Source organism: Sturnus vulgaris, chromosome 7 (assembly GCF_052056855.1).
Source record: "Sturnus vulgaris isolate bStuVul1 chromosome 7, bStuVul1.hap1, whole genome shotgun sequence".
In the NCBI taxonomy this organism is placed as follows: Eukaryota; Metazoa; Chordata; class Aves; order Passeriformes; family Sturnidae; genus Sturnus; species Sturnus vulgaris.
Window position 1 is genome coordinate 4,040,524 of NC_142249.1, and position 27,545 is coordinate 4,068,068.

Genomic DNA, 27,545 nt, shown 5'->3' on the forward strand with positions numbered 1-27,545 from the left:
CAGCCACCTGGCCACCTACAGCTGGAGCTGCCTTGAGAGAGAGCAGATAAATTAATCACTGCACAGAGCAGTACTCTGCTTGCTTTGAGTTCTATGTCTGCTTGGTGACTCAGACACCCTCTAGAAACATCTCATTTCTTGAAACCAGCAACACATCACTGACCCTTCTGTCACTACATGAGACCACTGTGGTCTGGAGAAGTTTAAACCTCACAGCTCACCTTGATTTAGGGACTGATCCCAGGTTCAATTCAAGCTGCAGGAACCAGCTGCCTCCCTAGCAGGGCTAGAGCTGCAGTCACTTTGGGGCAAGAAGCCCTCTGCTCCCTTCAGGATATGGTTTAGGAAAGGGAGAAGCTGCTCAGAAGTCTGCAGCCGCCAGCTGGATGCCGAGGATTAGAAACACCTTGGCATTTGTGCCCCAGAATGTGACCTCCTTTCTCACTGATTCACAGAACTGCCCTACAAGAGGGAGCTGACTCATGTGAAAGCCTCTTTTCTCAGAAGACTTACAGTTTCTCTCACTCTCTGCTTTTTCTGAAAGGGATCACGTGAAAGGGCATTTGATTTTATAAGTGCATGTCTCTGCAGATATCGGTGTGTACACACACACAGGTCTGTGTATGAATGCATGGATAATTGCGAAAGATGTGCTCCTTTTCCCTGAGAGCACAGCTCCTCCTCCCAAAAGTTCAAATCAGACAGCAGAGCTTGCACAGGATATTTTGGGAGACTACCTTCCTCTAAGGCAACGGCCAAGGTCTGTGCTCCTGGGAAAGCTTTCCAGGAGACACCATGTTCACAGAATCCTGGAACAGCTGGGCTTGGGAGGGACCTTAAAACTCATCTCATTCCACTCCCTGCCATGGGCAGGGACACTTTCCACTATCCCAGGCTGCTCCAAGCCCTGAGTATGTTCCATCAGAAATATGGAACATCAGGACATGTATCACAACATGAAGGATACTACCTGGAGTAACCATTCCCGAGAGGAATGGCACAGCTAGGGAATTCCAGTCTAGCTTCCCAAAATGGCCATATCTACCTTCCAGCCCAGAGAGCCATCACAGCTGGGTAATCCTGCAGCTGTCAGGGGACTATCTCCAGAGCTCAAGGCTCTCCAGCAGAATCCTAATAAACTCCACTTTCTTTCCAAGCAGTTTCCAAATATTAGCTGCAGCTTGGCAGCTGGTGCACTCAAGGCTTTGGGGACCACGTGTGAGCTCGCTGTCACTCAGCTGCTGCCTCTGGAACGTGTGTTTCTCCTTGTTTCTCTGTCCTGACTTCTCCTGAGTGTTGGGTTGTAACGTGCTGTACTCGCTCCGAAAGCACCGCACGGAGCAGGTGGAGTAGAAGGAATTCACTTGGAAGCAAACACCATGTGCTGGAAACTGAGAGAAGCAAACACCACACTTCTCTGCATCAGCCTCCCCATATCTACGTGCTCCCAAGCTTATCCCAACCCTGTGGATATTCCTGGGGTTTGGATGTATAACCAGCCGAGCTGCAACGCTGCAGGGGCTGACACCTCCCAAGAACTTCCATTAGAAATGGAAGGAAGGGAAGGAAAAGTAACACGTCAGTAACTGAGGCAGAACATCCTTTGTCCCAGCATCACACACAGGAAACCAGGAACGCATCCCAGTGGGAATTATTGCTTTGAATCCAGCCTATTTATAGCCACAGGCCTTCCCACAGGTAGTTCATTCTGAAAACCCAGCACCGGGAGTGACTCACGGCAATTAACGTCCTGGAAGGGGAACGCACACAAACAAATACAATCTGCTGGGAGGCAGCTGATTTTGCCATGGTTTTGCTATTTATATTAATGAAGGAAAGGAAGTGTTTTAACCTGTGATTTTCTAAGTGCGTGCCTTTCATACTTTCATGGAATAGAAACCATCCATGGAAAACAGGAATCGTTAAGACACAACTTTTTTTTCCCTCACTTTGATCTGAACTGGTCAGAATTCTTAACTCTTCAATAGAGTTTTCAACATTTACCAACCAGCTTTTGCTGTCCTGATGGAATAACAGTGTTTATTTTCATCTCACCAAAACAAGGTGGGAGATCTGATTTTGGAAAAACTACCACTAATCAATGAATCAACAAACAAAGGTTTTATGTTCTGCCTGTGGGATGCAGAGGTGATGCAGGACCTAGAGGCTGCCTTGACAACAACCCAACAGATCCCTGCTGCTTTCCTCTCTTTTCCAGGTGCCCAAGTGCTGTCCCTACACTCACCTGTGACCAGGGGCGTTTGTGCAGTTGGCTGTTCCAGTAGGACCATGTGCTGCAGGAGAGGGTTGTGTGCAGTTCCCCCATCCCTCTCCAACGTTGTAGTGCTCAGGTAAGGAGTGAGGTGAGTGCCAGGGAATAAGGAGATCCGCTGCTGTAAGGTTGGGATTGCCAGCCTCTCTGCATCCTGCTGTGCTTGTCCCGCCTGCAAACAGGGCACAAGGGGTTAAGACACATCCGAGAGACTGATCCCAGCCTCGCTGACATCCCAGAGACTGATCCCAGCCCCAGTGACATCCCAGAGGGTGATGCCAGCCCCACTTACACTGGAAGGGCCGGTGGCAGGCAGTCCTAGCGTGATGTTGGGCAGGGAGGGCGAGGTGTAGAGCGGGAGCTGTGTCACAGAGCCCTCGCGGTTCACGAGCCTGTGAGCCAGGCTGGTCTGCAAACAAGAGCAAACACGGGTGAGAGCCCATCCCAGAGCCTGCCAGGACACGGCACCCACCGGGACAAGGCAGCAGGAGGGGACACAGAGCCTCCAGAACCGCACAGACACCCCAGCAATCCCCCCCTGTGCATCCCTGAGCTCATTGCCTAAACGCTCTGGCAGCCTTGGGGCTGTGCCCACTCCCTGGGGCGGCTGTCCAGTGCCCCAGCACCCTCTGGGGGAAGACTCTTCCCCTAGCATCCAACCTAAACCTCCCCTGGAACAGCTACGTGCTGTTCCCTTGGTACGTGTCCCTTCTCTTTCTAAAGGTAAAACAGATTATCTTAAAAACCAAAAAAAAAAAAAAACCAAAAAAGCTTTACAATTGGTGTTTTTCTCTTTAGCAAATAACAGACAATTTATGTTATTTACTGGCGTTTGTTAGCATAAATCAGACTTAAAAATCTCATCCAAAAGCCTCAAGGTTGCATTTAAGGAGCTATTTCCTGATTTTCAGGGTGAAACGCAAGATTTGCTCAGTTATCTTACAGGCATTTGAAACAAGAACACTTTAGCAAAAATACCTTTAATTTCTAAACAAGACTGATTTGAAATACGCACTAGAAAACCCATTATAAAAATTACAATAAAGTGCCTGATTTTCCTGCTAGGAAACCAGTGTTCTGATCACCCTGGGGCCTCTGCAGGTGATCTTCCAACATAAATAGAGTTTAAACTTCAAGACAACTTCTACAGAAGCCTGTTAAACTCAGGTGCTGCTGTGAAAAAGAGGATTTTGTTTAACCCAAGATTCTATTACGGGGAAATCTGTACCTAAGGCATAGCTGTCCCACCCCTGGAATTGTTCAAGGCCAGGTTGTTCCATCCTCTGCCATGGGCAGGGACACCTTCCACTATCTCAAGGTGCTCCAAACCCAAAACTGAGCCTGACCATGGACACTTCCAGGGATGAGGAAGCTACAGCTTCTCTGGGCAGCCTGTGCCTTTTTTTTTTTTAACAGACTCATTGTAAAAAAACTTCATTTTTCTCTCTAATCTAAAGTGACTCTCCATATGATTATTTGTACCCACACACTTCTCCTTCGAAATGATTTTTGAGCACTCCTGGCAATTTTGCTTTAATTTAAATTACATAATGTCAGTGTGCCATTGAAAATAAGATACTTATTATTAGAAGAGGAATGAAATATTTTACTGATATCATAAATGAAACAAAACTACATCCATTTTCCCTTTGAACAATCAATACTCTGGAGTTGTGCCTCAAAGCCTCTCCTGGGGATTTGATACAGAAAACAGAGTAGAGAAGAACACAGCAGCTTGATGCTCTCAGCATATGGGATTTGGCAGCATTATCATCACTTTAAACACACAGCTCCCATCTCTGGGCTGTGCACAAACGGGCCTGAATTGCACACAGCCATTTCTGAATGCACACTTTGCAGCTGTACTCAAGTTTTTACAGGCTTGTACCAACTGCAATAGCAGTGAATGTTGTGTGCCTCTCAGAGAGGGAAAAACCTTCAAAAACAGTATTTCAAAACAGAAAGTGTTTTAAAGGAGGCAGAGCTGCAGTCTCTCCCCACTGAAGGCACTCAAATGATGAACTTGGGCACCATCCTCCAACACACCTTCTTCAAGGGGTGATGCAGCAAACTAAAAAGCAGTGAGATATACTTCTCATTTAAAATAAAACAAGAAGCTAAGAAGGAAACACAACATTATCTTTTCAGAAACACTCAAATATTTCCAAACATTTAATGGTGGGAACATAGGAAATGCTGGCCCATTGGTAATAAAGCAATCTCCAACACTTGAGCTCCCAGGTCATACATTTCCTACTGAAGAAGATTTTAAAGACACTGAACCTCACTTATTTTTTCCCAAATACAGGCCAGTGGATCAGCTGGGATCGCATGACATGAATGCTGAAGTAAAATGCAGAGTTATTTTTCTCTGGGAAAGGGAAAGGCTTGGGCAGGACAGGGTTTTTTTCCAAATCACTTGTGCTGCTCGTGCCTCAGCCTATGTCACAAAATTGCTGCATTACACGCAGTGGATGGAAAGACTTTTCCTTCTGGTCAGTGACTATTTGATTAGGTGTTGGTGGTCTAGCCCCAGATGATTAGCTCTAATTATTGAATTGAAAAATCAAATGGATGAGGAGGATGCTCCAGCTTCACATTCACCTGCAGGAGCTCACTCCAACTTCATGGCAAGGTTTGGGCTGGAAGAGACCTTTAAAGACCACCTGATTCCAATCCCCTTCAGGGACTTTTGGGAAGCTGCCTGCTCTGTTTATGTCACAAAAAAACCTGTCAAATCCACCAGTTTTTCCATCATGAGCAACTGGGAATTTGCAGTTGGCTAAGGACAGACAAGACTGACAGCTCCTAGATTGGCAAAACCAAAACTCGGTGCTTGTCCTCCTGGGGCAAATGAAGCCTCCACCTCCCACCATCTTAATCTTCACACTAAATCTGTAAGGTTACCTAAATCTGTAAGGTTTGCCATGGACTAGAGTGGCTGGAACGTGTGCTGGATCGTTTGGCAGGGCAGAAGGTAGAGAAGGAGGCATGTTCCCCATATTAAATACTGTTACACTACATTAGAAATAAAAATAAAGTGCAAATCTGTACAAAACTAGAAAGCAGTAAGGACTGACATTTCCACCATCAGAAGGTCTTTTCAATTCTAAAGGAGTATTTGTGGAGAACAAGCCCCAGCCTGTTTTTGGAGCCTTGGTGTTAAGACAGACTCTATTCATGGGGAGAACAGCTAATGGGAAGCTGGATAGAAAGAAATGCACCAGTAACATCAGACAACCACACTGGTTTTCTACAGGCATAGTTTATAGTGGGAGCCAGCTCACATGGCCCAGACCCCTTGGAAAAGCTTGGCTCCAGGATTCCTGAACACAGGAGCTGCTGTGCTCAATCCAACCCTACCTCACCCAGGCCAACACCCTGCCCTGGGCATCCAGCAATGCCCCATGTGATGGTGAAAGTTTATGGGATTATAAACCAGCACATGGCACCAAGCTTTCGGATCCCCAGCTGTGGAGGAAAAGTTTAAAATCCATTCCTTTTAATCCAGATATGGACCAGCCTACTGCACACAATAAATCCACCCTATATACAGGAATAATTTCCCCAAACATTAAAATACTTGCATTTGACCCTGCTGAATCTCTTTATTTTTACTTTCTCCTCACTACAAAACCACTGCAAGCTACCACAAGCTGCCTGTGAGCTGGTTCAAACCAGATTTAATAAACAGATAAGGCATCCTGTCAGCCCAGGCTGAGAGGTAATTCCCAAAGTCTGCTCCAAGTCACAAGTTGGAGTTTTCCTCTCGTGTGGTTTAGCCCTAAAGCTCTCCCAAAGCTGATGGCTGTTCAAAAGCAGAGGGAAGAGGACTCTGTACCTCTGCCTGGATACTCGTGACTGATCCTGCAATTCCGTTCTCGGTGCTGATGTTGTTGGAGCTGTTGTTCGGAGAGCTGGGACCAGATCCAGGAGCACTGTTGCATGCAGAGTCTGAAAAACACATCCAAAAGCAACTTTTAACATTAGAATCCATCTCTGTGATGGTATTTAGAAAGATAACAAGCCCTCAAGTTTTGTTTTGGACAAAAGCAGCCCTCCTCCTCCTCCTCTTCTTCCCCCTAAATCTTCCCAGTGCTGTTAAAATACCAACAAAGACTTTCAAATGCTTTATCCAAGTACCTACTCAGCATATTTAAGTCTTCTCCCCACAGGGATTTCTCTTGGAGTGTATTAATAACTTGAAATATGATTGAAAGATAATAAAAGGCATGGGAGGTTTGACGAGGTCAGACTGGAGGATGTCGGAGTTGTTCTGCTTCATTTTTCTGGAAGTGCCTCTCTCACCCCCTTTCCCTCTAACCTCCTTGCATCAGACCTCCCTCAGAACGTCTCTCTTCTGCTGTATGGCACAGCTGTCAGTGTTCCTCCTTTTATTTGGGAAGGTTAATAACATTCAAACCTTTTCTTTTGAACTTTCCTCATCCCCAAGCACTTGCAGCAGGATAATCTCCCAGCAGCTGCAGTGGCTCAGGCTGCAGCAGGCTCCTCACTGCTCTGGGAGGAATAAAAGCTAATTTTTACAAGGGCCTGGAGGGACAGGACACAGGGAATGGATTCCCACTGCAAGAGAGCAGGGTTAGAGGGAATTCTAGGAACGAATTCTTCCCTATGAGGGTGGGCAGGCCCTGGCACAGGGTGCCCAGAGAAGCTGTGGCTGCCCCTGGATCCCTGGAAGTGCTCAAAGCCAGGTTGGAGGAACCCGGTCAAGTGGAAGGTGGCCCCCCAGAACCCTCTGCTTTCTTCAAGGATTAAACATAATTTTTATCCCCCAAAGTGGGACTACTTTTAAAACTTATTTTCTGTTTAAAAGTCCTCTCTTACCATGACAACTCAGATACTTTTCTAACAGGCTCCAGGCTGACTTCTTGAACCACATCCATGCCAGTGAGAAATGGCATTTCTGAAGTCATTGCAGGGAAAAATGGTCAGCCAGCAGAGGCTGATTTATCCCACGAGCCATGTACCATATAGCATTGTGGGAGTGAAGGAATTGGATTTTCAGGCCTGAAAGGCTGCTAGAACTCACAGAGTTTTTGGAAAAGGCTCTCAGGCACAGGCTGGGATTTTTGGGGTGTCCTGTGCAGGCCTATCAGGTTGGACTTGATTATCCTTGTGGGTGCCTTCCACCCCAGGATATTTTATGATTCCTATGATTCCACAACTTTTAGCTCTTGGAAACCGCCTTCCTCTCTGCAAACAGAGAAGCTCTGACACAGAGAAGTGCTGAGGCACCCCAGGGTCTCCCAAACCCACCCCACTGTGTGACAGGAGCTCACTTCGAGTTTGATGGAGTGATGATCATGTGCCTCGGAGTGAGACAAGCCTGGCAAAGCTGTCACTGGGTGGTACTTACACAGAGACATCCCTAGATGGTGCTAAGAATTAACTTTATGGTAATCTCATCACGTTCTTCACTGTGATCCCACTTGCAAACTTCGGTCCTGGAAGGACAGGACTTTTCAACAAGAAACTGTCTACATACATAGCCGTATGTATAAAACCCCCGGGCCAAGAACCTTTTCCTGTTTTCCACCCTAACTGACACAGCTCCAGCTGTGTCCCAGCTCACAGCGAGCACAGATGGGAGCTGCCCCTCATGAGGAAGCTGCAGATGGGAACGATACCTGACTTCAGCCTCCCCCAGGCTGGACAATCCCAGTGCCCTCAGCTTGGCTCCAGCACTGCTGAAGCACACGAAGGAGACAGGAACGCATTTTGGGAGAGGGGAAGGGACTGTGCCTTACCCGCCGTGCCTGTGACGTCCAGCGGGCGCTTCTTGAGCGCCGTCACCACGGGCCCGTCCTTCCTGCGCAGCAGCGGGCTGCTCCTCCTCTCGGCCACCTTCTGCTTTAGTCTGGAGCGCAGCTTCAGGTTGGGTTCAGAGGCTGCCCAGCAAAAGGAAACAGTGTTAGGAGTGTCTCTGAAGTGTTTTACTCTGCCTGCAGCAGCGTTGAGTTGAGTTGAGTTGAGCTAAGTTGAGTTGAGCTAAGTTGAGTTGGCTGCAGTCGAGCATTTGCAGGAGGCTAAATTAAATTAAGTCATTTGCTAACAAATATTCAGAACACAGATTTTTAATACAACGAACAGGTTAATATAACAAACAGGATGTTGCCCATGCAACGTCTGGATTCAACAACAGGAATGACAGGCATTTGAATTAAAAATGTAATACTCATCCTGCAAAGTCTTCTCTGAGCAAAGACACAGACTTGGAATTAGTGCGGTTTCCCAGCTCTGTCCAACTCGCACCCAATCCAGCAGCAACCCAGCTGATGGGACCCAGGGAAGCCAGCTGAGATGGTGCTGTTGGTTATCTCTGATGTGCTGCAGGAACAGGCAGCTCCACGCCCTCGGAGTCATCTGACCCCAGGCTGAGCTGGCTGAGGGAGGGATGCCAGGGCAGAGGGAAAAAAACCACCAACATCAAACCTCACAAGCAAACCAGGTGATTGTCTCCCTGCTGGTTCCCTGTGTCAGCTGGAGCCAGCATCAAGGGAAAGGGCATGAGAGCATGGCCAAGGAAAGCCAACACCAGGGAGGAGGAGGCTGGTTTGTTTGGGAAACAACTTGGGGTTCCATCATCACAGCCCCACAGTGCAACCCTACCTAACAGCACATCAGACACCCTGGGAGCTCCAGACTGCCGAGAGCAGGCATGGATGCATTTCCTGTGACCACAGCCTTGTGTACACCATGCTTGAGAGAGACTCCCTACAAAACTCAAATCCTGAGATGCCAAGAAGCCAAGGAGAGCTCCTGGGAAGCCCCTGCAGCCAGGACAGCCGGTGACAGCGCACACACTGCAGCGTCTCCATCAGGGTCACAAAGCTTTAATTCAAGACTCCTCCTGCAAGATGATTTCCTCTGGGAGATTTCTGACCTCCTGAGCCCCGAGTGAAATACCTGCTGTGGGGTTTGAGAGCTCCTAACAGAGCTGAGATGAGTGAACCGGCCCCATCCTTTCCCTTCCCCAACAACTCCGCCACTTAATCCCTTTTGAACCAGCAAATCCTGTGCTCACTCCATTACCAACCAACACACTCCAGGGCCAATGATCTGCATTTCTTTAGAAGAATTAAAACAGGGTTTAAAACTGATTTGAATTAACTCAGTCTGGCTGCAGCTATATTTCCCCTGACCACCGGGTCACGTCAAAGATCAAGCCTGTCGACGTTAATTGCAGGGCTCGAAAAATCAGAAGGCTGATGAATTCAAGATCAAATGCTTGAAGTTAAGCCATCAACACAGTGTTTTGATGGAATTTTTGGGAGGAAGAAAAAAAAAGAAAGGAAAGAGCTTTATCATTAATGTTTTGGACAGAAAAACACCAGCATGAGATAAAGGGAGCACTAAAAAAAGTGCTTCCTCAAGATGATGCTTCAAATGCTGAATGAAGTGCATTAGCAAGGGGGGAATTATCTTAAGAGAGAGAGAATTTGCATATAAAATGGCAGGGGACTGAATGCAAATCTGCTCCCAGAGCAGTATTAAAGACTGGACCAGTTCAAACACAAGCTCAGGCTCCAAACAGCAACTTCCCCAAGTTCTCTTCGAAACAGAAGTTGACTTACGATTTTAAAAGCAGTGTTTGGGTACACACCTCATCCCACATCCCCACATTCCCAGCTTTAATTTGTCTCAATTTCTGAGCATTAATAGCTGCCTGGATGCCACACTCATGGCTGGAAGGAGATGATCTTTAAGGTCCCTTCCAACAAAACCACTCTGGGATTCTGTGGAAGGGGAAGGTGTCACAGTTGGATGCTGATATATCCATTTTAAATCAAGGAAACCTAAGCTTATGCCACAGCTGTTGGAAGGATCTGTCCTCTGACAAAGGAAAACATGGCAACAAAAGCTGTTATTTGAGCCCAAATTTTATTCCTGGTGTTCAGATGAGGGATGGTGTCTGTTGGGAACACAAAATTAATTAGGTGGCTTTCAAATACAGATGAGGAATGGGTTTGAAACACCTTAAAAATGGGAAGAGAAACAAAAGATTTGGGGTCACAGATTACCCAACACACCCCATATTTAAAGCCACAATAAAAACCTCCCTCCATGTAACAAAGAGGTGAACAATCACAGAAAATGACAGCCTTAAAAGAGAAAATACCTCCAGCGTAAGTGATTGCCAAAGCACTGTATTGGAATCTGTCAGATTAAACTATTTTAAGGCAAAATTACTCTGTGTTTTCCCCTTCTGCTGGGGGATCGAGTTTCGAAACACCAAAAGGTCTATTTAAAGCAAGCTCTGATTTTGTTGTTTATCCCTCAGATATAATCCCAAATCTAACATGGCATCAGGACTTCAGGGAGCATAATCCCTACACGGATTTAATTGGGTGCTCCAGAGCTCAAACTAGGTGAATTAAAATGCAGCACAGGCAGTGCAGCACAGCCTCAAACTCACAGAATTTACATAAAACCTATTATTTAGTAAAATAATTTAGACTTGTTCAGATGGTTTTTAAACTATTATATAATAAAAATATTTTTAAGCTGAAGAGAGCTGTCTTTCACAAGTGTAAAACAGGAACTTAAACAACACAGAAGCATCAGTACCTGACAGTATGCAATGCAGGCTCAATACTGCCTCAGAAACACCAATTCCACTGGAAATCTCAAATTCACCCTGCCAGGCAATATGCCCAAACAAAGCCTTGCTAACTGGAGCACATTTAAAAACTGGAGACTGAATTACAAAACCTATGTTAAAAAATTACTGCTCCTCTACATCTCCAGGTGAAATATTTAAAATAAATGCCATGAAATTATCAAAATTTCCCTCCAGCAAACAAATGAAGCCCTTGCCCAAATCTGAGTCAGCTCCCATGAAGCCAGTGGGATTTCTTAAGCACTGACATACTTAATTTGGCCTAAAATAAGGATTTATACAAAGAATATTTTGTTTTCCTCCAAGTAAATTAATAACCAGAACATAAGCCAAAAGCTTCCCTGGCTTTCACAGGCTCCAACCCAAGTTACCCCTCTTATACGTCACTGAGTGCAACAGGACCCATGCCATCCAATTCTTCCAACGTTTATGTCATTCCCATTGGTTTTTTCCTTGCAGCCCCTAAGCTGCTGAACTAATCGAACATTAAGTCTGTGGAAGTCAAAACCCCACCATGTCCCGGGCAGAGCTGGCCCTGTTCCCACTGCCCATCCACATTTGGGGAATAAAAGCAAACAATGCAGCATGAGATCCCTGCTCTCAGTCCTTGAACATCTTCATTTCAGCAGGTGAGGACTGGAAAGAGGTATTATTAATTTTTAATTTTTTTTTTTAAGTTTCAGACTAAGCTTTACTAGTCAGGCAAAAGCCAACAGAATTACCTGTCTCCCTTCCAACATCCATGAGAAAATTCCATGAGGAGAGGGAGCTTAAGCTGAAGGAGAGAAAGGGTTTAGATGGGATAATGGGAAGAAATTCTTGGCTGTGAGGGTGGGCAGGCCCTGGCACAGTTTTCCATGAGAAGCTGTGGCTGCCCCTGGATCCCTGGCAGATCCAAGGCCAGGCTGGACAGGTCTTGGAGCAACCTGGGATAGTGGAAGGAGCCCCTGGAATGGCAGGGGATGGAATGGAATGAGCTTTGAGGTTCCCTCCAACCCAATCCTGGGATTCTATGAGCAGTGCAGGCCCCTGGGAAGCAGAGATGGAGCTGGGAGGACCAAGGAGGAGGAGGAAGATGAGTTCCCTGAATGACTGGGATCCTCCAAAGGTGACACTAAACCACAAGATTTTGTTTGGCCTACTCCTGGAAGAGGTTTCTGTTTTGGCACACCACTCACAAGAAGTGTCTTCATGATTCCACAATCCTTAAGGCTGGACAAGACCTCAGAGATGACCAAGCCCAACCATCAATCCATCACCACCACAAACCATATCCCCCAGTGCCACATCCCGTTTTTTGAACACTTACCGGGATGGTGATTCCACCACTGCCCCAGGCAGTCTGTTCCAGTGCCTGACCACTCTTTCAGTGAAGAAATCCTCCCCAAGAACCAAGCTAAGTGTTATTTTTGGAGCAGACAGACTTAAAGCAGGCCAGGGTATTTCCAGCAGGGATTTCTCTGGGGGTCAGGGCCTCCTCTCAGTGCGTGGGTCTGTGGGAAGCCAGGCTTCCAACCATGCTGGCTGCAAGGACAGCGTGGGTGGGAAGGCAGAGATGCTCTTGAACAGGAGTGACACTCCATGCCACACAGAGCTCCAAGATTTCCTCTGGATTATACTCCCACATTACACCAGGGTTTCTGACTAGTCTATTTTCCTCCAAACAACCTTTTGTCCTAAAACAAACCACTCCAAACACTCCAATAATCAGAACCAGCTCAGAGGGACATTATGCTTTCCTTGACAAATGCAGCATTATAATTGTTGACAAATCCTTTCATTTTCCCTTTTATTTCTTTCTAAATTCAACAAGTTCACAGCAATTTCACCTGCTTAGCTGCAAATAATACCCAAACAACTCCAGTTTTCTCTAATACCAACAATATCATGGGATCATGGATGATGTCCTCTCTCAGGCTCCTCTCTTTTGCATGGAAAAAAAAGAATTGTGGAGTCACACAATCATTTATGTTGGAAAAGCCCTCTAAGATCAAGTCCAAGAGGAAAAACATGTTAAGAAGTGAAATAATTCCCTTTAAATCTGCATGATGGCGGTGGTGTTAGCTTTCTAAGTAACAGCATGTTCTAATACATCCACTGCTCAAATTTCAGAAAGCAGGGAATGCCATCAACAACCTTGTTCCCAGGGAGAAAACGAGGACAAGATTCCTTGGAAATGCAAAACTGAAAAGCTCTGCTAAAACCCACTTCAGCAGCTCCAAGAAAGGTGTTGACAAACAACTCGGGGTTATCAAAACAGGGTGGCCCAACTCAGAGTCTAAAATCACTCTGTGAGGATTCTCCAGAGATTTTCCTTACAGGACCCCAGTGTAGCACATAACTAATGTTAGTACATTTGGGAGACATCAACCTTGTGCTGGGAGCAGAAAAGGTCACTTAGAATTTTCCCTCACAAAAGCTGTCAATAAAACTCCAACACTAAATCCTACACAGAACAAAGTAAAGTCCCCAAAAGGGGAAATAAAAATCCTTGTGCTAATCCGGGTATTTAACAGCAAAGGCAGGAGCAGCACCAACCAAACTGATCTTAGGTCAGTGAAAAAAAAAAAAAAAAAAAAAAAAGAAAAGCCCCACAGTGCTTGGAGAGGGGGAGCAGAGTGAAATTAATCCCCCAGCCAGGCTAAGAACAGGATTCAAGCAATTAGTAATTGCACCAGGAAAACAATTTGGCTGAAACAAAACAGTCAAGAAACTGGAGCATAATTTAGAAAAACAAATCATTGAGAGTTGGAATTCAGGGCATGGGGGGGCATCAGGAGCACGCTGCAGGAGCTAACTCTTCCCTCTGCTGAAGGCTTTCAAGCACCCTGAGAGATCACTCCTGCACATCCTCTCTCTGCCACAACCTGGGACCATCAGGACGCTTGAAATAAGAGTAAAGACAGAGTATTGCTAAAATGCAGGGAAATGGCAAATCTGATCGAATCATGGAATAGTTTGGGATGGGAGGGACCTTAAAGCTCACCTTGTTCCAATCCCCTGCCATGTGCAGGGACATCTTCCCTCCAAGCCCTGTCCAACACTGACCTGGAACGCTTCCAGGGATGGGGAATATTTATTCTTCCCAAAAATGTCTCAACCTGCAGGACACACTCCCAGCTCTGCAGACTGGGAGAAATGGTAATTCCAACTGCCTTCCCACCACCCCCTAAGCAGCCCTCTCCCCAGCAACGGTGCTGGTTGGATTCCAGCCCTGGTAATCAGAGCTGTATTGTGATGGGCTCTGTTATTTGAGCTGCAAATATTTAATCAAATTTAATAAAATTGGACTACACGATATGGCGGTTTTAAATTACCAACACAAAGCCAGAGCATCGCCTGGTGCCAAAAATCTGAAAAGCTCACCCGTAATAAAGAACTTTATTTAGGATGGGCTCCAGCCTTCCCTGCCTTTTGTTTACACCAGACTGTTCAGGAGCCTTTCTTCTCCAAGCAACTTAACATTCTTGGCACTGGGAATTCTGCAGGATATTGCTGTGCCAGAGCCTGACGTGCTGTTGTGTTGAAAGGAAAATAAAAGAAAACAATGAAAAAAAAAATTCTCCCCTGAACCTTACAAAAGTGAACTCGTTTGCATCCCAGACCAGTGCCCAGGAGATTAATGCTGGTGCCCAAAAAGAACGAGCACCAGTGTTCTGGGAAAACCAAAATCTGCTGGAAAACAACAATGGGCTTGGTGGCTTCCACTCTTTAATAATGTGATTAGCTCCATTTATCATCCTTAATTCCCCCTGTCTGACAGCAGGAGTTCATTCAGCAGGAGCTTTGGTGAGATCCCAGTTTGGGAAGCGGCACAGGGTGAGATATGCAGATGCCTTCCTTTTCCTGCAGGAATTCCCTTCTAGGACACTGGGAGCAAGAAGTGCGACTGCTGCTCAAAGCCAATCTGACAAGGTGCCCTGAGGTGATGAGCCAGGCAGGTTTGGGAGCATGTCAAAGCTCATTTTTACTGTGGGAATGCTAACAGGGTAGGAACGGATCACCTGGCATCACAAGGCACAGGAAAATCTCTAGGAATCAGGCTGCCTACAGGCCCTAAGTGGTAGGTTTGGTGCCAAGGGATGCTTCCCTGAGTGGAAAGACTGTGATTCCCCAGGGTAGCCTGGGAGCTCCACCACTACCCAGGTTTAGTGAGGATGCCCTGTCCTTCAGCAAATCCAGTTTTCTAAGCTTGGCTTTGGAGTCCTCCACGAAGGGCACAGTCAAAAGTACCACCCCCAAAGACACAGGAGCACCTTTCTCAGGGAAAACCTACAGCTTGGATCCAATTTTTGAATGGGTTCCTGTGCAGCTGAAGGGTTCGTTACTTGTCAAGCAACCAACTCAAGGGGGAATGGAGACAACTGCACAGATGGGAATGCATCCAGCAGGGCAGGTGCTATGGTTCTTAGTGAGACATTCCCAAAAGAGGAAAATTTAATCACTGAAAGGCTGGTCAGGCATTGGAACAGGCTGGCAAGGGCAGTGGTGGAGTCACCATCACTGAAGATGTTTTAAAAACCTCTGGATGTGGCACTTGGGGCCATGGGTTAGAGGCAGCCTTCGCACTGCTGGTTGAAGGTTGGATGATCTTAGAGGGCTTTTCCAACCCTGATGACTGTGTGATCTTTGCAGAGAAGCTTTTTTCGCTGTCCTGAAGTGATTCTCAGCACGGCCAGTGAGCAGAACTGCTCCCTGAGCGAGGCTGAGCTCTGGGAGCTGTGCCGTTCCCCGAAGGCAGCAGCCCCGAGCTGGCTGGGTTGGGAGCCCAGGCTGTGCTGGCTCAGGCATGTGCTACAGAGCTGAGGAGCATGGCCAAGCCAAACAACCTGGTTGACATAAGACAGGCTTGAGGAATAACTGACCTGCTCAGCCACCGTGCAGAGAAAGGCCAGACTGAGAGAGGACTGTCTAGGTGTGAACCAAACCCTCGTAAGAAGCCCTGGCACAAACCTCCTTATTTACCTCAGGTACAAACTCGTACATAAAATGCAAATCCCCCAAGAAATGAACTTATTCTCAGTACTTTCCTCACTCAGTAAAGCACACTTGGGCTGGAGACACGTGGATCTCTGCAGGAGCTTTGGGTTTGGGAAAACATCTCCCAAACTTTGACATGCGGCTCCGCTGCCACCCGCACTCCGCACAGAGCCCAGAGCAGCCCCAGGCTCCCTGGGACACCGGGAGTACAGTGACAGGTGAAGGGGGAGTAGATGGAGAGGGGGCTTGGGAAACAAAGCACAGCCTGGAATCTCCAGCTTTTTGGCAACATCCCTTCTCTTTCAGGAGAATCAGATGAGAGGGCCGAGCGCGACGGTCAGCAGCGCAGTGAGAGGAGGGCAGCCCTACCTGTTTTTCTGAGTGGGAAGTCGTCTTTGGAATCATACATCCCCAGGACTGGGTGGTTGTAGGTGCCGGAGACGCCACTTTGGGGTGGGGAGCTCTGGTCCAGAGAGCTGTGCTGGGTCTTCCTGCACAGAAGGAAAGAGAAGGAGAAGGGACAAGCTTTACACCGGCGGCACGCAGAGGGGACGAGCACAGCGCCTGCCACCTCGGGGAGCAGGCAAAGGCTCTGGCTTTCTCCTCCTGAGCATTCCTACAAAAAAACCACTAAAATTCGATATACAGGAAGGTAATTAACTTAGTTTTTAGTGTAAGACTCCACCCTAGCTCAGCTCATGCAGGCATTTAACCTTGAGTAAAAATTCTAAGACTGTAACCTGGGTTAGAGTTTTGCTAAGTCGTGTTCCTGAATCTCAGCACAGATGAGGCCTCAACTTCAGCCCAAATGAATCATTTCCCTCCCCAAAATAAAGCCCAGGTTTAGCAGAGTCCAAGGCTGAAGCACTGAACCTGGCCAGCAGCAGCCATACCACACAGGTGGCCCCCTGCCTTTCCTCCTGCCTGTCCTCCCACCCCAGGAGCTCAGCAGAGACGGGGCCAAAACACTCAGCACCTTCCCAGCTGAACTTCCCCGAGATGATAATTTATGGCTTTGTTTGAGCAGGCTGCTGGAAGTAAATTACAGTCTGTTTGCTGAGGATATTAAATAATGAATGAGTTTTCTCAGCCTCCTACCAGTTTGTTGGCTGCATCTTTCCTGCTTAATGACTTGTGCCCAGCTCTGCTGTTTCTCAGGAGCTCCACCAGCCTGGGAGAAGGCTCCAGTCAGCAGAACAACTGATTTAGCCATGCAGGTGACACTCACTGGGCTCTCACAACTTCACTTTAAATAAACAGAATTTAAACCCCCTATTTCTTCTGAATACTAAAGGATTTGGGATGATGAAAAGGAAGCATTTTGTTTTAAAAAAAGAGATTTTTAAAAATGTTATTCTGCCTAAAAACCAAGCTGAAAATATTCTCCTATGAAAGGTTCTTCAAGGAGCCATTCCCAGCTGAAAATTGCACAAATTCACACCATTTCTTGAGCAGTACTAATCCCTTGAGGGCAAGCTCAACTCAGAAGTTGGCTGTTTGCTGAGATCCAGAGCATCAATTCCACTGCAAGTTAAAGCAAAAAAAAATCAAAAAATAAGGGGCTAATGAAATACTAGGAAAACACATTGAATTTTCTATATAATTACCAAAAAGAAAAAACCCAAATCCTCTGCAAATTTTGTTTGAGCATCAACATTTTCTACTCCCACAGTCCTTCTAGTGGGAAGTGTGTCTGCCTGTGGCAGGGGGCAGAAGGGGATGGTCTTTAGGGTCCCTTCAACCCAAACCATTTTAGGACTCTGGAAGTATGAATGACTGCGGTTTCCCAGTCCTCCCTCTTCATTATCCAGATTTCAAAAATTATTTTTGGGGCTCTTGCAGGTCTGTGTTTCCCACACCCACCCTGTACTGTGCCACATTCCCACCCCTGAATGCCCCCATGCACACTTCAGCCTTCACCTGCAATCAAAACAGAGCCAAACTAAAAAAAAAAAAAAAAAAAAAAAAAAAAAAAAAAAAAAAAAAGAAAAGTCCCTACTGGGAAGAGACATAGTTTTTTTCTGCCGGGATCTGCTCATTCCATGGGAAGGCAGCATGCAGAGATGTTTCACTCCCAGGAATCCTGGATGCTGTGATCCAAGAGCCCTGAGCTCCATCTAGTCCACAATGACATTTTTGGCTCTATATAAGCAACAGACATCTTTTTTTCCCCCCTCCTTTTTCTTTTCCTTTTTTTTTTTTTTTTTTTAATCATGACCTAAGCAGCACAATCGAGTACATTGAAGCTATTTTCATCCCTTTGTCAGGAAATGTGCAGGAATTCAAAGGGCCTGTTTAGATGTGCTCCAGGGCTGCTGAATGACAGATATTGAGCTCTGCAAACAGGAATACATTCCCTGGCTCCAGGACTGGGGTCTGACGCAGCTCCCAGCAGCATGCACTGGTCTGCATGCCCCTTCAGGAATGCTAGAGCTTTGGGAGGAGAGGAAACTGGACACTGCACAGAGCTTGCAGGCATTCCTGAAAGCACATCCCTTCATTCAAGACATTCCCTGCCCCTGAGCTCCTTCAAACACCCACGTGCACAAACAGAAAGTTTGGAGCCATGATTTTGGAGGTCTTTTCCAACCTTAACCATTCCATGATTTGATATTTCATCCTTCAATCATGTTCAGCAAGGTGCACTGAATATACATTCAGACCTGTGCTGGAACGTTTTGTGTTCACACCCGTGGATGTTGGGATCATTCAATGTATAATTTAATGTGTAATCTAAAGTATATTTGTACCTCTCTACCTCTCCACCATGCAAATATTCAGTTAAACTCCCTTTCATGGCTGCTAGCACATAGAGTGGCTGCTTCCCAAGCACTGCTGACAGCTTTCCAGGGGAATCACAGACAGAAGAAATTCCTGGGAGCTGGGCTGCCCAGTGGGTTCAGAATCCAGGGGAAGGACAGCCTGACAATGCAGCTCCAGAGAACTTCCTCTGCTGCTGCCTATCATAAAATCCCAGAGTGGTTTGGGCTGGAAGGGACATTAAAGACCACTTTGTTCACCCCTTCCACCATCCCAGGTTCTCCAAGCCCTGTCCAACCTGGCCTTGAGCATTTCCAGGGATGATACATTGTCCTAGAGGTCTTTTCCAGCTCTAATACCTCTGTGATTCCATGCCAGCAGAACATTTTTCCTGTCACAGCCACTGACGTCAGACCATCATGGTGCTCAATACCCTTAGGAGAGTTTTTTTTCCCCAAGCAACACTTTCCATCTTTTTTTTTTTTTTTTTTTTTAAAAAAGGGAATTCACAAACCTTAATAAGACCAAGGGAAGTGCTTAAAAGCAGGCGTGTTGCTTCAAGAGGCTCTCCCAGCATCTGTTACCACTTAATTGCCTCGCCTGCTCACAGTGGGAGCGTGGAGCGGATCTCCCGCGAGCCCCGCTCAACCCAACCACCACCCAACTGCATCACAGCACAGCTATGTGGGGACAGCAATGCCTCCAGAGCTCAGCTGGTAACCTATGAGATGCCATATAAATAAATACTAATATGTCAGGAATTTAAAGGTTGATTCTCCTTTTGAAAAAAAAAAAAAAAAAAGATTTTTTTTTAATAGAATGGAAAGGAAAAAGATCTTCAACTTCTGCCTTAACAAGTGAAGGGTGCATTTTAAAAAATCCTGTGCTGCTGCCATCTGCCCTCCACGATTCAGCACTGAGAAAGAGCTGTGAGGCCTCAAGGCTTTGTCCATCTTAGGTTAGAATCCAGGACACTAATCCTCACACCACCACAAAACAGATGGAAAATGAGGGGATGGCACGACCTGAAATCCTTGTGCAATGGTTTGTGCATTGTCTCTGCTTCATGAAGAATCTCAGGATGTTTTGGGTGGGAAGGGACCTTAAAGTCCATCCACTGCCACCCCATGCCATGGGCAGGGACACCTTCCACTGTCCCAGGCTGCTCCAAGCCCCAGTGTCCAACCTTGGACACTTCCAGGGATCCAGGGGCAGCCACAGCTTCTCTGGGCACCCTGAATTCTAACTGACCTTGTACCACTCCTGCATTAACTGTAATTTCAACCAACTTTTAAAGAAATGGAGGCAGAGTCTTCAACCACCTTTAATGAAATCCCCAACTCTCAGATTAGATTTTCAGAGACGTATTAAAACTGCTCAATCTCACTTTGCCTCCAATAACATCTGAATTCTTCTGCCAACTCCACTTCAGCATTTCTGTCCTGGCTCAGAGCTGGGATAGCTTTCAAATTTCATTGCAGCTCAGTTTCTGGAATTTGGAAACATCTTCTGGCTATGACCTCATCCTCCCTGTACACACGTTCATTTCTTAAGACTTAAAACACTGTCAGTGCCTCGGCCTGAACACGAATTTCATGGCAAAATGAAATTACTTTTGTAACTCAAAATTTCATGAATTTTAAGGTCACTAAAGCCAACATCCAAAGCACTTTGGTCTTTTATTTAATAAAGACAGTGACAAAATCACAGCAGTGGAAACTTCCAAGTCACATCAAATTTTCTAATTGTCTTTAGTACAATGAAAAAGTTTCTGAAACTGAAACTAGAGACCAGCAGTTGAGTATTTTCAGTTGAAAACAGAGATGTTGGGGCAGTTGTGTTTAAAAGTGCAGACTGGACCCACTGGATGTTTCCAGTAAGAGTGAAGTACACAAAACTTCCAACTTTGAGAGATTAAGAGCAGTAAGCATTAAAAGCTTTAAAATGCACTTAACTATCCTGAGCTGCAGGAATTCACTAAATCATAAAATAACCTGAGTTGGAAGGAACGCACAAGGATCCCCAAATTGCAGCTCCTGAACATAAAAAACTATTCCTCATTTGACTAAAGCTCGAGTTTTACAACACCAGGTGGGATCAAATCGTGGGTGAAAAGCTGGAGGACTTATAAAAGCTGAGCTCTGACTGCAGAACTTGTGAGTTTGAATAACTGTGGATTACAGATAACACAAGGACCTCTCCCTACACACAGAGCACCGTGACTGTCACAGCACTCACACTGGAACCCTCTGGAAAACACATTTCGGGAATGCACAGTGTTCCTATCACTGCTCTGGCTCATCCCACCAGCACATCAGGCCTGTTCCCTCAGGGAACTGGAGACAAAGGTGGCACTGGCTGAGCCCTGCAGAAAGCCCAGCACCACTTACCCGTACCAGAAGCGAGGGTCACTGGATATGCAGTGGTTGAGATTTCGGTGGGCCAGAGCCTTCTTCTTGTTCAACACAAACTCCTGCAATTTCATCTTCACTTCTGTGCTTGCCACTGCACCTGCGATTGAAAAAAAAAAAATTAAAAAAAATTAAAAAGGGTCATTAAATCAATGCACATACTTGAAGGAATTTTAAATTTCTAAAGCAGATCTCAAATCGAATCTTTCATTTCCAGTCCAAAAAAACCCAGAACTTTGCTTTCAAAGAGAGAAGAACAAAGTGCCTCCAGTAAGGAGCTCTCCCTTTTTATCCCTTTAGCTTGGCACAGAATCACAAGTTATGTTTGAAAACAGAGATGAAATTGGGTTTATTTCACCAGAAGAGGATGTTACACTTGCATAGAAGCATGCTCAGAATAAAGCACTTGTCCGGGGTATCCCAGCTCTCTTTGAACCAAAGCTATTTAAGAAAAGGGGTCTTGTGCACCCTCAAGTTGTTAAATGTCGCATCTAAAAGCAAAAGGGGAATGAGCCCAGTGGCTCATGTGTAGGTTTTGTCTTGAAAACTCCTGTAAACAGGGACCTCTTTGTTCCCAAGTCTCTGTGCACACCACAACCGACGTAACATTTCGCTTCATTTACAAGCTCTCGCTTCAAATAGAAAACCTAACACTTAAAAAAAAATTAAAAAAAAGAGAGTCAGTCATTCTGCAGAGCTAAAATGTCAACTGTGTAATCCCTAATCATGATTTCCTGCACAATGGAGAGCAGGCTGTTCTCCTGTTATGATGGATCCCAGTGATCATCGGCTTGACAGGCCAGACTCCCAGGCAGGGCTCCTGATGGAGCAATGCATCCCAAGTTTGGCAAGGGGACACGTGGAAAATGATGGTTCATCCACACCGTGGCGTAAGGCAGGAGCTCCAACGGAAAATATCTGGGCTGGGAGGAAAGGAAAAGGCCAGGGAAGCTGCCTGCTCCGCTGGGAACAAGAACTAAAAGATCCCCCTGCCATGTACTCGTCTCCTATGCCCTGCTCGATGACGAGGTGACGTTTAACATGCTGGGAGAACAATTCCTGGGCTCTCCCCAGGAGCAGGGAGCTGCAGCATTCCCACTGCCTGGCACTGCCTGGAGGTGTAAAACGGTTCAAACACCAAGGTGAGAAAATTCCCTTTTTTTGGAGCCCTGCATTTCTCACCAGCTCCACGAACACAGATTTGGTGGAAAGTTCACGAGACTAGCTGGAGATTAGTTCTAGAGGAGCAGAAGACGTGACAAATCCATGTTTGAAAGCCTTCTCCCTCCAAAATGTGTCATCCTTAATCCATTAGCATCCTTAGAACACTCAAATCTGGCTGTGTTCTGTCAGTTTGACATAAACCTGCTCCTTAGAAGACTTGAAGTTCAATATTTTTGGAGTGTAAGGCTCACCTCCTTTACTGGAAGCTGAAAGATATCATAGAACCTCAGAGAGCTTGGGGCTGGAAGGGACCCTAAGGATCATCCAATTTCAACTCTGTGCCATGGTCAGGGACACCTTCCACTGTCCCAGGCTGCTCCAAGCCCCAATGTCCAGCCTGGCCTTGGACACTCCCAGGGATCCAGGGGCAGCCACAGCTTCTCTGGGCACCCTGTGACAGGGCCTGCCCACCCTCCCAGGGAACAATTCCTTCCCAATATCCCATCCATCCCTGCCCTCTGGCAGTGGGAAGCCATTCCCTGTGTCCTGTCCCTCCATCCCTTGTCCCCAGTCCCTCTCCAGCTCTCCTGGAGTCCCTTTAGGCCCGGGAAGGGGCTCTGAGCTCTCCCTGGAGCTTTCCCTCCTCCAGGTAAGCATCCCCAGCTCTCCCAGCCTGACTTCAGAGCAGAGGTGTTAACAAAGAAGGAGAACAAACTCCACCTCTCTCACACTCTCTTCATATTTCAGATCAGGACAATTTTAGCTTCTCTTTGCCAAATTTTGTGATGTGAGAAAAATAACTTAAGTATCCTTAAGAGCTGAGGTGTGATAATGATTCTACACCACAGCACTTCTTAAATAAAAAGTAATTTAAAAATGAAACTGTAGCCATGGGAACAGGATCTTCAACTTACAACATCCCCAAATTCTGTTTTTTTTTCCTCTACACCTCTGTGTTTCACCCAAAAGATGCTTTGATCCGATTTTCTAGCGATTCAGGCATTTTAATTTCTTATCAGATCACTTTAATGAGCATGGCCAGGTATCTCTTCTGAGGAGAGGCCCAGCAAAATATGGACCAAACATCAACATGATGTGAGCAGCAGGAGGAAGTGGAAATGCTTAGGTATTCTGAACCTCTGGTCTTCCTAGCACTTCAAAAGGTCTCCCAGACCCCATTTTTTTCCTATTGAAAAAGTTCTTGGAGCTTTATCTTACTCCCAGTTCCCAGCCAGCATCCCATCTTCCTTCCACCACTTCTCCCATGGTGAAACCAGACGAGGTATTTTGAGGTTTTTTCCTCCCCCCCATTCACTTGCAGAAAAAGCCCAAACAAGCAGCCCAGAGTGTCTCTGATAAGGGACATTGTGAGGCCACAATGATCTCCTCAAGTGCATAATGACACACAGTGGGGAAGGCACCCACAAGCTGTAACCTCCTGAAAAAAATCCCCTCATGAATGGAAACGCTTCAAAAAGGGGAGAGCTGAGAACTGCTATGTCTTAAAAAGAGTGAAATTCAGAGCAGCAGAAAGAGAAAAGGAGTGCAGCGTGCATCTGGTGTATTTTATGGGCTTAATATTCTGCCTCCATTAGGAATGCTGCCAAAAATACTTCAAAAAATGTTAAATCAAGGGAAGAGAGGATACGCTTCCTTTTGAAAAACGCTAAAATGGCATTTAGTAAGACAAAAATGAAGATAAAGCAGAGAAACGCGTTTCTTCCCCTCAATTCCCACAAGCTCTCCGTGCCCTCAGGGAGGTTCCTCCAGCTTTCTGAGGCTTCTCCATGGCTCCCATACACCCAAAGGAGTGGTGCTCTGGCCACTTACTCTCTTTCCCTTTCTCTTTGTTCTTCAGCTGCTGCAATTTCTGCTCTCGGTGCTGCTTCTCCAGCTCCTGCTCCTGTCTGTGCTGCTCCAACTTCCTCTGGTGCTCCAAGAGCTCCTGCTGATGCTTCATGGCCAGCATCTCCTGCTGCTGCTGCAGAGAAGGGAACAGGATAAAGGAGCAAATTAACACCATCAGCCTTCCCAGAGCCAAAGCAGAGACTGCAGGCAGCTGACAATGACAGTGTTTCATTCATGGAAAGAAGGACAAGCATGGGCCTCCTTTTATCTCCATCGCCTAATTTTAAATAAAACCCCACTAGGGCACTCTCAATATTATTTGTTGCACAGAGAAATGTAGAAATTATGGCTGCCCCATCCTTGGAAGTGTTCCAGGCCAGGCTGGATGGGGCTTGGAGCAACCTGGGGTAGTGGGAGGTGTCCCTGCCCATGGCTGAGGATGGAACGAGATGCAATTTAATGTCCCATCCAACTCAAATCACGCTGAGACTCCATGATTAATTATAAAAAGAATTGTTCCAATAGATAAAAAAAAAATAATTCCCTCAACAATTTCTCCAGGAAGGATTCTTCCCTGGCCCTCTCAACTCACCCATATTCATGGGAATAATCAGGAGACATGATGTCTAACTAAGGTAATTATTTGCAAAGCTTCCTTCAGATTGGACATTCAAGGCTGGAAGCACCAAAGGCTCCTGCCCCTGTGCAAGTCCCCCCTGGGCTCCCCAAGTCCCAGCAGCTGGGAGGTGTCAGTGTCCCCACCTGGGGAATTTGGGGTGCATCCCCCAGCACAGAGCCCCTTGTTTGGGTGCAGAGGGGATCCCCCAGCCCAGGGATCCCTGTTTGGGTGTAAAGGGGATATCCCAGCCCAGAGCCCCCTGTTTGGGTGCAGAGGGGATCCCCATGGGATTGAGGGTGGCAGTTTGAAGGGGACACCCCCAGGGGATGCCCCGTGTCCTTCCAAGCTGTGGAAAAGCAGGTGACAAACACCACATCCCAGCAGGCTGCAGAGGAGCAAAGGGATCTCCGTGGGGCTAAAACCCACTTTTCCTCGGAGCAGCATCCATTCCCACCTCCCGGGTCCATCTGCGCCCTGCCCAGCGAGGCGCAGGCCGGGCCCGAGCGCGGGGGCCGCTCCCGGGCCTCCCGCAAACCCCTGGAATGTCGGGGCCTCCGGAGCCCTCCAGAAGCTGCGGAGGACGGCGCCCAGCCCGCACTCTTTACGTTGGCAGCTTATAAACCGAGGGATTGACGGGGGAGCTGGCAGCCGCCGGGCCCCGAGCTCTCCGGGGCCGTGCTTAATGGGGGCCTGTGCTCCGATACCACCCACGGCTCCCGCAGAACCCCCGAGGCCCAGAGGGGTCGGGAGCACAGAGCTGTGCCATGGTTTGCCTTGGAAGGGACCCCAAAGATCAGAACTGCTATGGGCATGGTCCAAGCCATGGCTGCTAGGACAGGGAAGCTGCTCTCTCCAAGAACATCTCAATCTATCCTTCTCCAAACCCTGCCGGTTCCTGCACGCACAAGAATCCCGCCTCAAAGTTTTTCCCTCTCCTTAAGCACATCTTCCTTTTAATCCCTTTAGTTGAGATTCCTGTGCAGGCCAGGAGTTGGACTTGATGATCCTTGTGAGAGCCTTCCATCTCTGGATATTCTAGGCTCCTCTGAATAATTTGTGGCATTGCACACTTGCACCACCCAATGCTTCAGCCAGGGATGCACAATAAATACAAATAAAATCACGTCATTCTATATAAAGATGCAAAAAAACAATCTAAGAGGTATTTATAATCTGCCTGGCTATCTGCTGGAAACTCTCCATGGAGGAATCCCTGCTGCTGCCTGCTCCAAGCAGGCAGGCTGTTGTAAAACACCAGAAATCCAGTTATTTTGCAGTGACTGCACCTATGCTTCTCCTTCTAATTCTATTGAATTATATGTAAACAACCAAAAATCCACACTGAAAAAAAAAAAAAACCTAGAAAAGGAGGAAAAAAATAGAGGAAACCAGCTATTTTTGTTTTCTAATTAAGCAGCAGCTTCTACTAACACGTCTCCATTTGGGGAAAGAGTCTCTTTCCCGACTTCCAACAAGTCCACCACATGGTGGGCTTTGAGAACCTCGCCATGGAAAGTATGCAAATGAACAATATTTAATGCACAATATGGTAAAACAGGTTTTGTTATTTTTATGGAATCAGGAGCCTTTTCTCTCCATCTGCAGTCTCCTAGGCTCTGCAGGCTCTGCTTCCTGCGATGGTTTACATACATTAGGCTGCTTTAGAAGGAGCTGTGCTTTCATTGACATCTGGAGTGAAACGGGAATGAAAAGCCCAATTTGTCGCTGGATGGTTTAGGGAAGTTTCATTAGGGATGTATTGTCTCTGCTCATTTTGACCCCGGTTTCCATAAAGCCTATTCTTAATATAGTTTTTCAAATGGTTTCAAAGTTGGAAAAGAAAATTTAAAAAAAAAATAATGAAGCCACATCTCCAATTGTACCCATGAAAAATGAAAAGAAATCACTGTTGGTGTCTGCTGTAGCCTGGGAAAATGGAAAAATAAAACCCATTCAGGTGTCCTCTCAGGGCTATTTCTCCACACTTACCAGGAGTGTTATAGGGAAACAGAAATTTAGGCTGGAGATCAGGGAAAGGTTCTTCCCCCAGAGGGTGCTGGGCACTGCCCAGGCTGGGAACAGGCACGGCCCCGAGGCTGCCAGAGCTGGAAGAGCGTTTGGACAGCGCTGCCAGGGATGCTCAGGGTGGGGCTGTTGGGGTGTCAGGAAAAACATCAGTTTCACTTAAAGCAAATTTGAACAGACACTGCCCACTCAGACCCTGTGTGTTCATCACACACAGCTGGGGCAGGGGGTTTATTCCCCAGCTGTATTTGCCAAACACTGACATTTCATTACAAAGTGATTCACCAAGGGAAATCCCTGGATCTGAGACTAACTCAGCCCCGAGTCCGAGGAGCACTGTGTGACTGACACACACACGCTGCATTAGGGAGCTCAGAATACCTGAATTAGGTGCTCTTGCCAAAATCAATATTTGTAAATATTCATAACTATGGGGATTCCTGCATATGCTTAATGTCAGTGGTCCCACTATTTCTGAAAACTGCACAAATGTTCAACTGTACCTGCAGTTAGTGTTGCTGGTGCTCCCTTAGCATAAATTAATATTAATAAAGGTAACAGGGAGAATGCAGAGCATTTCCAGGTATTTATCAACCATAAGCCTACCGTGAGGACTTGGCAATCCAGAGGATTTTGCCACCACATTCCTCAATTGTCTTCAGTGCTCCAGCTTGTCTGCCTGGGAGGGGGACTGACACCTTATCAGTAGGGCAACTGTCACAGACAAACCTCTTTTTAAGGGAAATGCAGATAAAATGGTTCTCTTTAGTCTTTGCAGTGCTCTCCCGGGAAGCATGGACTGCTGACACCAGGATCCCATTTCCC

At 46.6% G+C, this 27,545-nt stretch overlaps 1 protein-coding gene across 7 annotated transcripts in view; it reads right to left on the reverse strand.

The window, feature by feature from the left end:
- The window catches only part of HDAC4 (histone deacetylase 4), a 170,095-nt gene that overhangs the window by 45,951 nt on the left and 96,599 nt on the right, over positions 1 to 27,545 (reverse strand). For 5 of the 7 annotated variants that reach the window (XM_014889888.2, XM_088167565.1, XM_088167567.1 and 2 more), the window contains exons 5-11: positions 24,059 to 24,209; positions 21,044 to 21,164; positions 16,263 to 16,384; positions 8,041 to 8,181; positions 6,114 to 6,226; positions 2,565 to 2,681; positions 2,246 to 2,444 (exon numbers count right to left, since the gene is read on the reverse strand). In XM_014889888.2, coding sequence (XP_014745374.1) covers positions 2,246 to 2,444; positions 2,565 to 2,681; positions 6,114 to 6,226; positions 8,041 to 8,181; positions 16,263 to 16,384; positions 21,044 to 21,164; positions 24,059 to 24,209 — 964 coding nt within the window. The remainder of the gene's footprint in view (positions 1 to 2,245; positions 2,445 to 2,564; positions 2,682 to 6,113; positions 6,227 to 8,040; positions 8,182 to 16,262; positions 16,385 to 21,043; positions 21,165 to 24,058; positions 24,210 to 27,545) is intronic. The other 2 variants (XM_088167569.1, XM_088167570.1) reach the window with 1 other exon arrangement.